The sequence below is a fragment of the Phocoena phocoena genome, chromosome 8 (genome assembly GCF_963924675.1).
Source record: "Phocoena phocoena chromosome 8, mPhoPho1.1, whole genome shotgun sequence".
Taxonomy (NCBI): domain Eukaryota; kingdom Metazoa; phylum Chordata; class Mammalia; order Artiodactyla; family Phocoenidae; genus Phocoena; species Phocoena phocoena.
Genome location: NC_089226.1, coordinates 31,394,686 through 31,409,569, shown reverse-complemented (window position 1 = coordinate 31,409,569; position 14,884 = coordinate 31,394,686). Strand labels below are relative to the sequence as shown.

The 14,884-nt window shown below is 40.9% G+C and overlaps 1 protein-coding gene across 1 annotated transcript in view; it reads right to left on the bottom strand.

Annotated features, from left to right (window-relative positions):
* The window catches only part of MMP20 (matrix metallopeptidase 20), a 58,013-nt gene that overhangs the window by 9,832 nt on the left and 33,297 nt on the right, over positions 1–14,884 (bottom strand). Inside the window, exons 7-8 of the mRNA XM_065881384.1 lie at positions 5,593–5,729; positions 4,455–4,611 (exon numbers count right to left, since the gene is read on the bottom strand). Of these exons, the coding sequence (XP_065737456.1) occupies positions 4,455–4,611; positions 5,593–5,729 (294 nt within the window). The remainder of the gene's footprint in view (positions 1–4,454; positions 4,612–5,592; positions 5,730–14,884) is intronic.

Here is a 14,884-nt window from a genome sequence, read left to right as displayed (position 1 = left end):
CATACTGAACTGCTTGAGGTTTTCCTCCTATACACAGGCTTTTTTATGCATCAGTGTTTTTGCTTCAACTGCTCTCTCTGCCTGGAAGCGCCCTTCCCCTCCTGTTTGGGAAACTCCTACTCAACTCTCAAGATGAAGCTCAGTCACTGTTTCCTCTAAGAACCCTTTCTTGACAATTTTGCTAGAATTGGCCAATTCCTCTTTGTTTTGCCCCATTGATCCCTGTGCAGTCTTTTACGAGGCCACCTGGATTGCTCTTAATTACTTATCTATACATTTACCCTCAACTGTAAGACTTGTTGAGGGCATTAATAACACCCAATATGAACTGAGTACTTACTATAGGACAGGCATTTCACATTTTTCTCATTCATTTCCACAACTCAATGAAGTAGTTACTATTTCTGCCTCCATTTTGAAAATGATTAAACTAAAACAGAAAGGTGATCCAGGTTGCCAGATGACTGCTGTTAGAGTTGACATTAACACTCTCTTACTCTTGTCTACACTCTTATAAACAGCAAACTTTGTGCCTTCTCATGTGTCAAGGTCCTAGTACAGATCCTGACATGTAATCATGCCCAATATATGTATGTTGAATGTGGTAGTTTGGCAATACATTAAAAAAAAAAAAAGATTAAAAAACCAAGATTTTGAACTCCACCCATCTTTTAAATTTTTATTACTTATTTCTCTATGGTGACTAACTATAAAATCCTTAAATAAACAGATCCAGTTCCAGTATTCTTGGGGTATCTAGGAAGGAAAGAATTTAGAAGACTGTATCCTATTTTGCATCAATCATGCCTCCATATATATAGAAAGAGTGATTTAGGAGTGGAAAAGTGCTGGAACCTGTAGATTTGTAAGTCACTTTACACAAAATTTAGAAAACACTGACCATGTCAAAGAATGATGGAGTTGATAGCGCCTCCCTGTCCCCCCACCCCCACCCCCACCCCCACCCCACCCAGTTCTCAGGAACTACTTGGTGTAATCACTGCTCTGGTATTAGTAGGCAAGGGAGAACATCTATTGGGAGAAATTAACCATAGGTAGTGGAAGTAATGTAAAGAAAAAAACTGGCTGGATCATTTAGGCCTTCTAGGAAAAGAAAAGGAAGGAATGAAAGCAAACAAATGTATGGGGAAGTAGCCCTTGTTAGTAAAGTTTAACCAGTATGTCACTTGGTAATGTAGCATATGATGGCATCAGCATGGCAGAACCCCCTTTTGGATTTCACTTTGTAGTTCTGTGAGCTGCTCCTCTGTAAGTTACTATCAATATTACACTGACATGTGGGTTCTTACTCTTACAACCTGAATCAACCTAGCCCCAAGCCAACACTCAAACCTCAGTGGAGGAATTCTTCAGTAGTTTTCTCATGCCATTTCATTCACTAAAACGGGTCCCCAGCCCTAGGGGTTCATGGAGAATTTCCCTGACAACCTGCACATCCAGAGACTTTTCTTCCCTTGGCACATTATTTGTGTCACAGACTGAACTAGCATGAGGACCAAAGAAGAACCTGAGGAATGACTAAGGAAAATAAATCCTAACACAATGTCAATGGGTGTCAATAGTAAAATTATTCGTCTGTAACCTGAGGCTTCTGTATTTTTTGAGTGTGTCCATGTGCTTTACCTATAGAACTTCATTGCTTCCTTTGCTTTTTCCTTCCAGCCCTCTTTCTTCCTATTTAGAACAGGATGTAATGGCTGAGGCGCCATTGACCACCTTGAATCCTGTGGCAACTATGAGAGTGGAAGCTACCTGTTAATACTAGAGCAAAATGTCAGAAGGAACTTGGGTCCCTAATGGCCATGGACCCACCTTACCAGCTCTAAATCTGATAAACTTCAGACATTTTACATATATGAGAAAGAAAGACCCTTATGTGTTTAAGTCACAGTTATTACTAGGTCTCTCTTACTAGCAGCTGAACATAATTTCTAACCAATATAGGCTTTACAAGACAATAAGATGTCATACTCATGTGTGAAATGTGTGGAATTCAGGGGGATTTATTAATAAAGATGATATGTTAGCTTTTCCTGAATTTTTTTTTTTTTTTTTTTTGCGGTATGCGGGCCTCTCACTGTTGTGGCCTCTCCCGTTGTGGAGCACAGGCTCCGGACGCACAGGCTCAGCGGCCATGGCTCACAGGCCCAGCCGCTCCGCAGCATGTGGGATCTTCCTGGACCGGGGCACGAACTTGTGTCCCCTGCATCGGCAGGCGGACTGTCAACCACTGCGCCACCAGGGAAGCCCTTTCCTGAACTTTTGAGGTTATTTGAAAATAACCTTTTCAAGGTTATTTGTCTTATTCCTTAGTATGTAAACTAGTGTCTGTGTTGGAGAGTATGAAGTAGAAGACTCTGATTGCTGAAATGACTGTCTCTGCCTTGCCAAAAGCAGAGATTTCAGTGCAATTTCAGGGCCCTTCAGTATTGAAAAAGGAAATCCCCTTTGACCAGCTCTTTGACTGGATTGCTATTTATAAGAATACTGAAGTTTAAGCAATCATTTGTTAATTATCACAACTTTTAAAGCAATTATTTGCTAATTACCATATAAGTTCCTACTGTTACTGAACAGTCACTCTTTTTGAGCACCTATTATATGCCAGGCACTGTGCTAGGTATGTACATGTATTATATCACTTAATACTCTCAATAACCTGGGGAGGTTAATATCAAAAGTGCCTACTGCAGTTTCTTTTCCTTTCCAGCAAAAGGAGCTCTTTAATATTTGTATTAGTGTCCTAGGCCAACTTTTTAATGAATTTGTTTTATCTAGATTACTAAAGACTTTTCCTTAATAGACACTCACAGAGGTTCAGTTGGAAAGGTTCAAAATTATTTCCTCAGGGGGATAAGGCATCATTAAAATCAGGGACCCTCCCCTCCCCATCCCTAAATTTATGGAGTATTATAAACCTCTCACCAGGCCCCTTGTGTTAGCCGTTAAGCCTCAGTCCTGCCTGGTTGGAGGTCCATGCTTTACTGCGGGTGCTGGTGGGTGGTAGATTAGTCCAAAGACCAGGCGATGAATGGAGAATAGAAATAATAAGAGAGTGGATAATCCCCCCAAGGAGAATCGGGCTATGAACAGGCTTTGACAAATAACCAAATAATCATAACTCATACTCTCACACACCTGCTCATACACGCATCTCTGGATGCCATTCTCTGAAAACCTAAAATGGGAGTTGGATTTCTCAATATCTATCTTCCTGTATGTCAACATGGTGATTACAGCCACCTTACCTTAAAGAAAGACTTTGGAGAATATGCCCAGCAGATATTAGGGACTTAATAAAGAAATAAGTATTGCTATTTCATAAAGGAAGTTCTGAAAGAAAATTTGCTGGCTTAGTGGTTTAAACATTGGACTGGAAGTGACAACTCATGACAGCAAGTAATACTTTGAGCAATGCTACCAGGGCTCTCAGTGGTCCAGAAAAGTCAGCAGGGTCCACATTTTGACATTCATTTTTATGAAATAAATTTTTCTTTTCATGAAGTATATCTGTGCTTCAGTTATATTACTTTCTCAGCTCTAAATTGAAGAAGATGACAGATATTTATTTATAAATTTATTTTATGCCACAGAAATGGTTATTAAAATAGAAAATAGAATGAAAACCTTTGGACCAAAGCTGGGTCCTCTGCCAACCAGACCCTAATAGGGACCTAAAGTGTTTAGCACAGTCACCTGTTTAGAGTCTGTTTTGGTTTCTTTCCTATAGTTCAGAAAAACAAGCAATGCCAAAGTGAGAACTGTGAATAAAGAAGGAGCAGAGGCAGCGCTTGACAAAGAGCTGCACTCAGTTCTCTAACATGAGTCAATTAAAGTGGTAAGATGAGGCAGGAGAGATGAGGTGTGACCCTGTGTGCAGTGATTGGATCTGCTTACAATAACCTCCTACAAGACGGGCATGGAAATGATATGTAATCCTCCTTGGATAAGAAGAATCTTCATGTTCTGGGTTAAAGGACTTAGCAATAAGGCCTTTGCCTTTCAGTAAAAATTTCCTTCAAGGAGCCCCATAGTCATGACCACATTCATTTTGCACAAAATCACAGACTATGCTGGAATGCATAGATACTCAAGAGGAAATCAGTTCTTCTTTCAGGCATTCCCATTGGGTAATTATATACTGGGAGTGCTACATCCACTCTTTTAGGCCACTGGGGGTCCAGTTAATGAGTGATTTGAAAGCTTTGGATGATTCATGTGCTAAAGACCAAGCAATGGGATTATTGAATGAATGTTTCACTTATTTGGACGGTTCAGTACCTTGAAGACAGTATCAACCATCAGTAAATGACACCCCAGTGGCTGAGAAGAGTCAATGGGCCTATAGCAAACTTGCCTTGCATTCTTTTCTGCAAAAGGATTTTTCCTTCTCACTGAATACATCTGGACAATCAAAAGGAGAAAAGCCATACCTGTAGTATTCATCTCCCACAAAGAAAAGGGTCTTCTGTGCATCCTTGAGATAGACGGCAGCATCTATTCGCTGCACGTATCTTGGGAACCCAAAGTCATAAATAGTCCGAGGAGTACCTTGCATTTGGAATCCTCTTGTTATCCAGTAGTGGGGTCCTGGAAACAGAAATTAAAATTTACAAAAACTCTGTACCATTTAGTGATGCTCTTTACTCATGAGGATTTCTATGCAGGATCACAAATAGGGCTAGTTTATCGGATATTTACCACGGCTAAAACCTAGTAGGAGATAAAAGCCTCTATTCAATTCAGTAAAAGACTTAAAACTTGCTCTGGAGGCAAAATCCCTAGTGATGCCTTAAGAAAGCAAGAATATTGATACAATTATGTTTTAAATTTAACACATTCAATTTTTCCAAGATAACTTTCATCTGTATAATCTCATTTCAGTCTCATATATGTATGAGAGACAAGGGGCAAGCAACTCACAAAAGCTGATTCTTGCTTAAATTGGCACTAACCTTCTACCCTTAGCCCTCAGCATCAAGAAAATACAAGCTAAAACTGATAGTTATCACTTATTGGACAACTTCCATTGGCTAGCCATTGTCATATCTTCAAGGTTGTTATTATTATAATTATTTTGCACAGAAAGAAATGAAGACTGAGAGCAGTTAGATAACTTCCCAAGTCACTCAAATAGGAAAGGTCTGGAGCCAGAGACATATTGTGTGCGTCCACCTCCTGAAGTTGCAGGTGTCTCTCCTCTCCCAGCTGCTTGTATTGTTCTCCTGAGGGTTCCATGCTGATTTTTGTGAATTAGAGGCTCTCAGAAGAGTATACCATGTCACTCAGAGCAGAGGTCCAGGGGACAGGGACTAGGTTTCTACCTCCCTGGACACTGTCACTTATCACAGTGCCTCACTAGATGACATCTTTGGCTCTGAGAAGAGTTTGATAGTCATTGTCACTCCTGTCATGGTCACAGGACAGAAGAGGGGTTTTTCATCCCCAATCTGAGGAGGAGTGACTGGAACATGCTCTGTGATAGTTAACAAATGCTGACAGTACTAGGTGTTCCAAACACACCAGGCACTGTACCCTGCCACTTCTTTCTTTGAGGGTTCTTTAGGGTACCTTTAAAGAAGTAAGCTGTGCCCCTCTCAGCCACTTCATAAGCTGCATCCACATTGGACATAAGCTGGGGAAAGGAGCTGGTGATGGTGTTGGGCTGGATCCCTGACATCAAGTGAACCTGCCGACGCCAGAAAATCCTATTGGGCAATGGAAAAGAAATCAAGATCAAGGGTTGACTTAGATCTTCAATTGAACCTGGGCTGAAATATACTGCAAACCACACTTCAGAGGCCATTTCTAAATGCCTCTTGCTCTTGCCTTGTTTTTAAGGAGAACATAATTTTTTTTTAACATATCTGGGACAGTCATAGTCTAACCAAGTTTGTTTTATTTATTTATTTTTGATTTTTTTAAACATCTTTATTGGAGTATAATTGCTTTACAATGGTGTGTTAGTTTCTGCTTTATAACAAAGTGAATCAGTTATACATATACATATGTTCCCATATCTCTTCCCTCTTGAGTCTCCCTCCCTCCCACCCTCCCTATCCTACCCCTCTAGGTGGTCTCAGAGCACCGAGCTGATCTCCCTGCGCTATGTGGCTGCTTCCCACTAGCTATCTATTTTACGTTTGGTAGTGTATATATGTCCATGCCACTCTCTCACTTTGTCACAGCTTACCCTTCCCCCTCCCCATATCCTTTCTTGACTTTAGTAAACAATTTCTTCTCCCTTTTCATTCTTTTAGTATCTCTGTAATCCTCTCTCCTTCATTTATTTAAGGATGTTCAAAACATGAAAGGATAGCAAGTGTTGACATCAATAATTTATACACTTAAGCTGTGCACCTTCCTATTCCAAGTATCATTTGCTACAAATTTCACTTTCCACTTCTGATCTTTTAAAAATTAAAATCTCATAAAGATAAATACCATCCAGGTGCACTTTATGGATATTATATAAATGAGCCAAACTTTTGTGGTTGGAAGAGGCTAATTATTTCCTGTAAAAACAGCAAAACCATTAACAATTATAAATGATGTTGCCTATGTATTTACCTACTGAAAATGTTTATATCTTTGGACCTAATGGCTACTTCAGAGAAACTCTGGTACACACACATTAACTTAAGATTTATCAGCTCAACCACCTGTCTATCCAGTATTATTTACATAAAATTGTGGGAGTATACAAGAGGGTACTGGGCTGAAACCTTCAATGCAAATGAAGTCCACTTTGAATTTTGGAGAAGAAAATCATTCTTATAAAATACAAATAGTTTACTTGACTCCACAGAAGCTAGAATCAACTCATAAAATTATTTGCAGACAGGGAAATTGTAATAAAGTTCTGACATTTAATTTTCCATATAGTAAGTTTAGGCACTCCTCAAATCTTATGTTGAGTTTTAGTTAATTTAACAAATATTTATAGAGCACCTATCAGCAGGCACTGAGGTAGACGTCAAGGATGAAACACTGAACAAGACTCAGGCTCTGCCCTCAAGAAGCTATAATCTAGAGCATTCATGGAAGATGGCGGAAGAGTAAGACGCAGAGATCGCCTTCCTCCCCACGGATACACCAGAAATACATCCACACGTGGAACAACTCCTACAGAACTCCTACTGAAGGCTGGCAGAAGACCTCAGACCTCCCAAAAGGCAAGAAACTCCCTAGGTACCTGGGTAGGGCAAAAGAAAAAACAGAGACAAAAGAATAAGGACGGCACCTGCACCAGTGGGAGGGAGCTGTGAAGGAGGAAAAGTTTCCACACACTAGGAAGCCCCTCCGCAGGCGGAGACTGCGGGAGGCGGAGGGGGGAGTTTCGGGACCGCGGAGTAGTGCACAGCGACGGGTGCGGAGGGCAAAGCGGGGAGATTGCTGCACAGACAATCGGTGCCGACCAGCACTCACCAACCCGAGAGGCTTGTCTGCTCACCCGCTGGGGCGGGCGGGGCTGTGAGCTGAGGCTCGGGTTTTGGTTTTGGACGGAGCTCAGGGAGAGGACTGGGGTTGGCGGCTTGAACATAGCCTGAAGGGGTTAGTGCACCACGACTAGCCGGGAGGGAGTTCGGGGAAAAGCCTGCACCTGCCGAAGAGGCAAGAGACTTTTTCTTCCCTCTTTGTTTCCTGGTGCGCGAGGAGAGGGGTTTAAGAGCGCTGCTTAAAGGATCTCCAGAGACGGGCGCGAGCCGGGTTAAAAGCGCGAACCCCAGAAACGGGCGCGAGCCGCGGCTAAAAGCGCGAACCCCAGAGACGGGCGCGAGCCGCGGCTAAAACCGCGGACCCCAGAGACGGGCGGGAGACGCTAAGGCTGCTGCTGCCGCCACCAAGGGGCCTGTGTGCGAGCACAGGTCACTCTCCACACCCCTCTTCCGCGGAGCCTGTGCAGCCCGCCACTGCCAGGTTCCCGGGATCCAGGGACAACTTCCCCGGGACAACGCACTGCGGGCCTCAGGCTGGTGCAGCGTCACGCCGGCCTCTGCCGCAACGTCACGCTGCCTCTGCCGCCGCAGGCCCGCCCCGCACGCAGTGCCCCTCCTTCCCCCATCCCCCAACCCCCGGCCTGAGTGAGCCGGAGGCCCCGAATCAGCGGCTCCTTTAACCCCGTCCTGTCTGAGCGAAAAAACAGACGCCCTCCAGCGACCTACACGCAGAGGCAGGGCCAAATTCAAAGCTGAGCTCCTGTGAGCTGTGAGAACAAAGAAGAGAAAGGGAAATCTCTCCCAGCAGCCACAGAAGCAGCGGATTAAAGCTCCACAATCAACTTGATATACCCTGCATCTGTGGAATACCTGAATAGACAAGGAATGATCCCAAATTGAAGAGGTGGACTTTAGGAGCGAGATCTATGATTTTTTCCCCTTTTCCTCTTTTTGTGAATGTGTACGTGTATGCTTCTGTGTGAGATCTTGTCTGTATACTCTTGCTTCCACCATTTGTCCTAGGGCTCTATCCGTCCATGATTATTTTTAAAAAATTCTTTTTCTTAATAATTAAGTTTAATTGTAATAACTTTATTATACTTTACCTTCGTTCTTTCTTTCCTTCCTTCCTGCCTTCCCTCCTTTAGACAACGAATCACCCCAAATTGATGAGGTGGTCTCTGAGAGCAAGATTTATGATTTTTCCCCCTTTACCTCTTTTTGTGAAGGTGTATGTGTATGCTTCTGTGTAAGATTTTCTCTGTATAGCTTTGCTTCCAACATTTGTCCTAAGGTTCTATCCGTCCCTTTTTTTTTTTCTAAATATTTTTTAATTCAATAACTATATTATACTTTATTTTATTTTTACTGTATCATCTTTCTTTCTGTCTTTTATCCTTCTTACCCTCCTTCCTTCCTTCCTCCCTCCCTCCCTCCCTCCCTCCTTTCTTTCCTTCTTTGCTTCTTTCTTCCTTCCTTCCTTTCATCCTTTCCTTCTTTCTTTACTCATACTTCTACTAATTCTCTCTACTTTTTCTCCCTTTTATTCTGAGCTGTGTGGATGAAAGGCTCTTGGTGCTCCAGCCAGGAGTCAGGGCTCTGCATCTGAGGTAGGAGAGCCAACTTCAAGACACTGGTCAACAAGAGACCTCCCAGCTCCACATAATATTAAACGGTGGAAATCTCCCAGAGACCTCCATCTTAACACCAGCACCCAGCTTCACTCAACGACCAGCAAGCCACAGTGCTGGACAACCTATGCCAAACAACTAGCAAAACAGGAACACAACCCCACCCATTAGCAGAGAGGCTGCCTAAAATCATAATAAGGCCACAGACACCCCAAAACACACCACCAGACGTGAACCTGCCCACTAGAGAGACAAGATCCAGCCTCATCCAGCACAACACAGGCACTAGTCCCCTCCACCAGGAAGCCTACACAACCCACTGAAACAACCTTAGCCACTGGAGACAGACATCAAAAACAACGGGAACTACGAAAGTGCAGCCTGCAAAAAGGAGACCCCAAACACAGTAAGATAAGCAAAATGAGAAGACAGAAAAACACATAGCAGATGAAGGAGCAAGATAAAAACCCACCAGACCTAACAAATGAAGAGGAAATAGGCAATCTACCTGAAAAAGAATTCAGAATAATGATAGTAAGGATGATCCGAAATCTTGGAAGTAGAATGGACAAAATGCAAGAAACAGTTAACAAGGACCTACAAGAACTAAAGATGAAACAAGCAACGATGAACAGCGCAATAAATGAAATTAAAACCACTCTAGATAGGATCAATAGCAGAATAACTGAGGCAGAAGAACGGATAAGTGACCTGGAAGATAAAGTAGTGGAAATAACTACTGCAGAGCAGAATAAAGAAAAAAGAATGAAAAGAACTGAGGACAGTCTCAGAGACCTCTGGGACAATATGAAACGCACCAACATTCGAATTATAGGGGTTCCAGAAGAAGAAGAAAGAAAGAAAGGGACTGAGAAAATATTTGAAGAGATTATAGTTGAAAACTTCCCTAATATGGGAAAGGAAATAGTTAATCAAGTCCAGGAAGCACAGAGAGTCCCATACAGGATAAATACAAGGAGAAACACGCCAAGACACATATGAATCAAACTGTCAAAAATTAAATACAAAGAAAGCATATTAAAAGCAGCAAGGGAAAAACAACAAATAACACACAAGGGAATCCCCATAAGGTTAACAGCTGATCTCTCAGCAGAAACCCTACAAGCCAGAAGGGAGTGGCAGGACATACTGAAAGTGATGAAGGAGAAAAGCCTGCAACCAAGACTACTCTACCCAGCAAGGACCTCATTCAGATTTGATGGAGAAATTAAAACCTTTACAGACAAGCAAAAGCTGAGAGAGTTCAGCACCACCAAACCAGCTTTACAACAAATGCTAAAGGAACTTCTCTAGACACGAAACACAAGAGAAGGAAACGACCTATAGTAGCGAACCCAAAACAATATAGAAAATGGGAATAGGAACATACATATCGATAATTACCTTAAATGTAAATGGACTAAATGCTCCCACCAAAAGACACAGATTGGCTGAATGGATACAAAAACAAGACCCTTATATATGCTGTCTACAAGAGACCCACTTCAGACCTAGAGACACATACAGACTGAAAGTAAGGGGATGGAAAAAGATATTCCATGCAAATGGAAACCAAAAGAAAGCTGGAGTAGCAATTCTCATATCAGACAAAATAGACTTTAAAATAAGGACTATTAAAAGGGACAAAGAAGGACACTACATAATGATCAAGGGATCGATCCAAGAAGAAGATATAACAATTGTAAATATTTATGCACCCAACATAGGAGCACCTCAATACATAGGGCAAATACTAACAACCATAAAAGGGGAGATCAACAGTAACACATTCATAGTAGGGGACTTTAACACCCCACTTTCACCCATGGACAGATCATCCAAAATGAAAATAAATAAGGAAACACAAGCTTTAAATGATACATTAGACAAGATGGACTTAATTGATATTTATAGGACACTCCATCCAAAAACAACAGAATACACATTTTTCTCAAGTGCTCATGGAACATTCTCCAGGATAGATCATATCTTGGGTCACAAATCAAGCCTTGGTAAATTTAAGAAAACTGAAATTGTATCAAGTATCTTTTCTGACCACAACTCCATGAGACTAGATATCAATTACAGGAAAAGATCTGTAAAAAATACAAACACATGGAGGCTAAACAATACACTACTTAATAATGAAGTGATCACTGAAGAAATCAAAAAGGAAATAAAAAAATACCTAGAAACAAATGACAATGGAGACACAACGACCCAAAACCTGTGGGATGCAGCAAAAGCAGTTCTAAGGGGGAAGTTTATAGCAATACAAGCCCACCTTAAGAAGCAGGAAACATCTCGAATAAACAACCTAACCTTGCACCTCAAGCAATTAGAGAAAGAAGAACAAAAAAACCCCAAAGTTAGCAGAAGGAAAGAAATTATAAAAATCAGATCAGAAATAAATGAAAAAGAAATGAAGGAGACGATAGCAAAGATCAATAAAACTAAAACCTGGTTCTTTGAGAAGATAAACAAAATAGATAAACCGCTAGCCAGACTCATCAAGAAAAAAAGGGAGAAGACTCAAATCAATAGAATTAGAAATGAAAAAGGAGAAGTAACAACTGACACTGCAGAAATAAAAAAAATCATGAGAGATTACTACAAGCAACTCTATGCCAATAAAATGGACAATCTGGAAGAAATGGACAAATTCTTAGAAATGCACAACCTGCCAAAACTGAATCAGGAAGAAATAGAAAATATGAACAGGCCAATCACAAGCACTGAAATTGAAACTGTGATTAAAAACCTTCCAACAAACAAAAGCCCAGGACCAGATGCCTTCACAGGTGAATTCTATCAAACGTTTAGAGAAGAGCTAACACCTATCCTTCTCGAACTCTTCCAAAATATAGCAGAGGGAGGAACACTCCCAAATTCCTTCTATGAGGCCATCATCACCTTGATACCAAAACCAGACAAGGATGTCACAAAGAAAGAAAACTACAGGCCAATATCACTGATGAACATAGATGCAAAAATCCTCAACAAAATACTAGCAAACAGAATCCAACAGCACATTAAAAGGATCATACACCATGATCAAGTGGGGTTTATTCCAGGAATGCAAGGATTCTTCAATATACGCAAATCTATCAATGTGATAAACCATATTAACAAATTGAAGGAGGAAAACCATATGATCATCTCAATAGATGCAGAGAAAGCTTTCGACAAAATTCAACACCCATTTATGATAAAAACCCTCCAGAAAGTAGGCATAGAGGGAACTTTCCTCAACATAATAAAGGCCATATATGACAAGCCCACAGCAAACATCATCCTCAATGGTGAAAAACTGAAAGCATTTCCACTAAGATCAGGAACAAGACAAGGTTGCCCACTCTCACCACTCTTATTCAACATAGTTTTGGAAGTTTTAGCCACAGCAATCAGAGAAGAAAAGGAAATAAAAGGAATCCAAATTGGAAAAGAAGAAGTAAAGCTGTCACTGTTTGCAGATGACATGATACTATACATAGAGAATCCTAAAGATGCTACCAGAAAACTACTAGAGCTAATTAATGAATTTGGTAAAGTAGCAGGATACAAAATTAATGCACAGAAATCTCTGGCATTCCTATATACTAATGATGAAAAATCTGAAAGTGAAATCAAGAAAACACTCCCATTTACCACTGCAACAAAAAGAATAAAGTATCTAGGAATAAACCTACCTAAGGAGACGAAAGACCTGTATGCAGAAAATTATAAGACACTGATGAAAGAAATTAAAGATGATACAAGTAGATGGAGAGATATACCATGTTCTTGGATGGGAAGAATCAACATTGTGAAAATGACTCTACTACCCAAAGCAATCTACAGATTCAATGCAATCCCGATCAAACTACCACTGGCATTTTTCACAGAACTAGAATAAAAAATTTCGCAATTTGTATGGAAACACAAAAGACCCCGAATAGCCAAAGCAATCTTGAGAACGAAAAAAGGAGCTGGAGGAATCAGGCTCCCTGACTTCAGACTATATTACAAAGCAACAGTAATCAAGACAGTATGGTACTGGCACAAATACAGAAAGATAGATCAGTGGAACAGGATAGAAAGCCCAGAGATAAACCCACGCACATATGGACACCTTATTTTGATAAAGGAGGCAGGAATGTACAGTGGAGAAAGGACAGCCTCTTCAATAAATGGTGCTGGGAAAACTGGACAGGTACATGTAAAAGTATGAGATTAGATCACTCCCTAACACCATACACAAAAATAAGCTCAAAATGGATTAAAGACCTAAATGTAAGGCCAGAAACTATCAAACTCTTAGAAGAAAACATAGGAAGAACACTCTATGACATAAATCACAGCAAGATCCTTTCTGACCCACCTCCCAGAGTAATGGAAATAAAAACAAAAATAAACAAATGGGACCTAATGAAACTTCAAAGCTTTTGCACAGCAAAGGAAACCATAACCAAGACCAAAAGACAACCCTCAGAATGGGAGAAAACATTTGCAAATGAAGCAACTGACAAAGGATTAATCTCCAAAATTTACAAGCAGCTCATGCAGCTCAATAACAAAAAAACAAACAACCCCACCCAAAAATGGGCAGAAGACCTAAATAGACATTTCTCCAAAGAAGATATACAGACTGCCAACAAACACATGAAAGAATGCTCAACATCATTAATCATTAGAGAAATGCAAATCAAAACTACAATGAGATATCATCTCACACCAGTCAGAATGGCCATCATCAAAAAATCTAGAAACAATAAATGCTGGAGAGGGTGTGGAGAAAAGGGGACACTCTTGCACTGCTGGTGGGAATGTGAAATGGTTCAGCCACTATGGAGAACAGTATGGAGGTTCCTTAAAAAACTACAAATAGAATTACCATATGACCCAGCAATCCCACTACTGGGCATATACCCTGAGAAAACCAAAATTCAAAAAGAGTCATGTACCAAAATGTTCATTGCAGCTCTATTTACGATAGCCTGGAGATGGAAAGAACCTAAGCGCCCATCATCGGATGAATGGATAAAGAAGATGTGGCACATATACACAATGGAATATTACTCAGCCTTAAAAAGAAATGAAATTGAGCTATTTGTAATGAGATGGATAGACCTAGAGTCTGTCATACAGAGTGAAGTAAGTCAGAAAGAAAAAGACAAATACCGTATGCTAACACATATATATGGAATTTAAGGGAAAAAAATGTCATGAAGAACCTAGGGGTAAGACAGGAATAAAGACGCAGACCTACTGGAGAACGGACTTGAGGATATGGGGAGGGGGAAGGGTGAGTTTTGACAGGGCGAGAGAGAGTCATAGACATATACACACTAACAAACGTAGTAAGGTAGATAGCTGGGGGGAAGCAGCCGCAAGGCACAGGGATATTAGCTCGGTGCTTTGTGACAGCCTGGAGGGGTGGGATGGGGAGAGTGGGAGGGAGGGAGACGCAAGAGGGAAGACATATGGGAACATATGTATATGTATAGCTGATTCACTTTGTTATAAAGCAGAAACTAACACACCATTGTAAAGCAATTATACCCCAATAAAGATGTTAAAAAGAAAAAAAGAAGCTATAATCTAGTAGTAGAGGCAGATAAGTGATTAGACAATTATAATTCAGAGCAATTTGTGCAATGAAGAGTCAAGTTCATGATGCTCTGAGAACATAGAGTGTATTCCACAGGAGGGATGTGTCATTCCATCTAGGGGGCTGGCGAAGCCATCCAGGTGAGGCACTTTAAGCTGATGACAAAATCTAAAGGAGAGCTGTACTGAGAGAGAGAAATACTT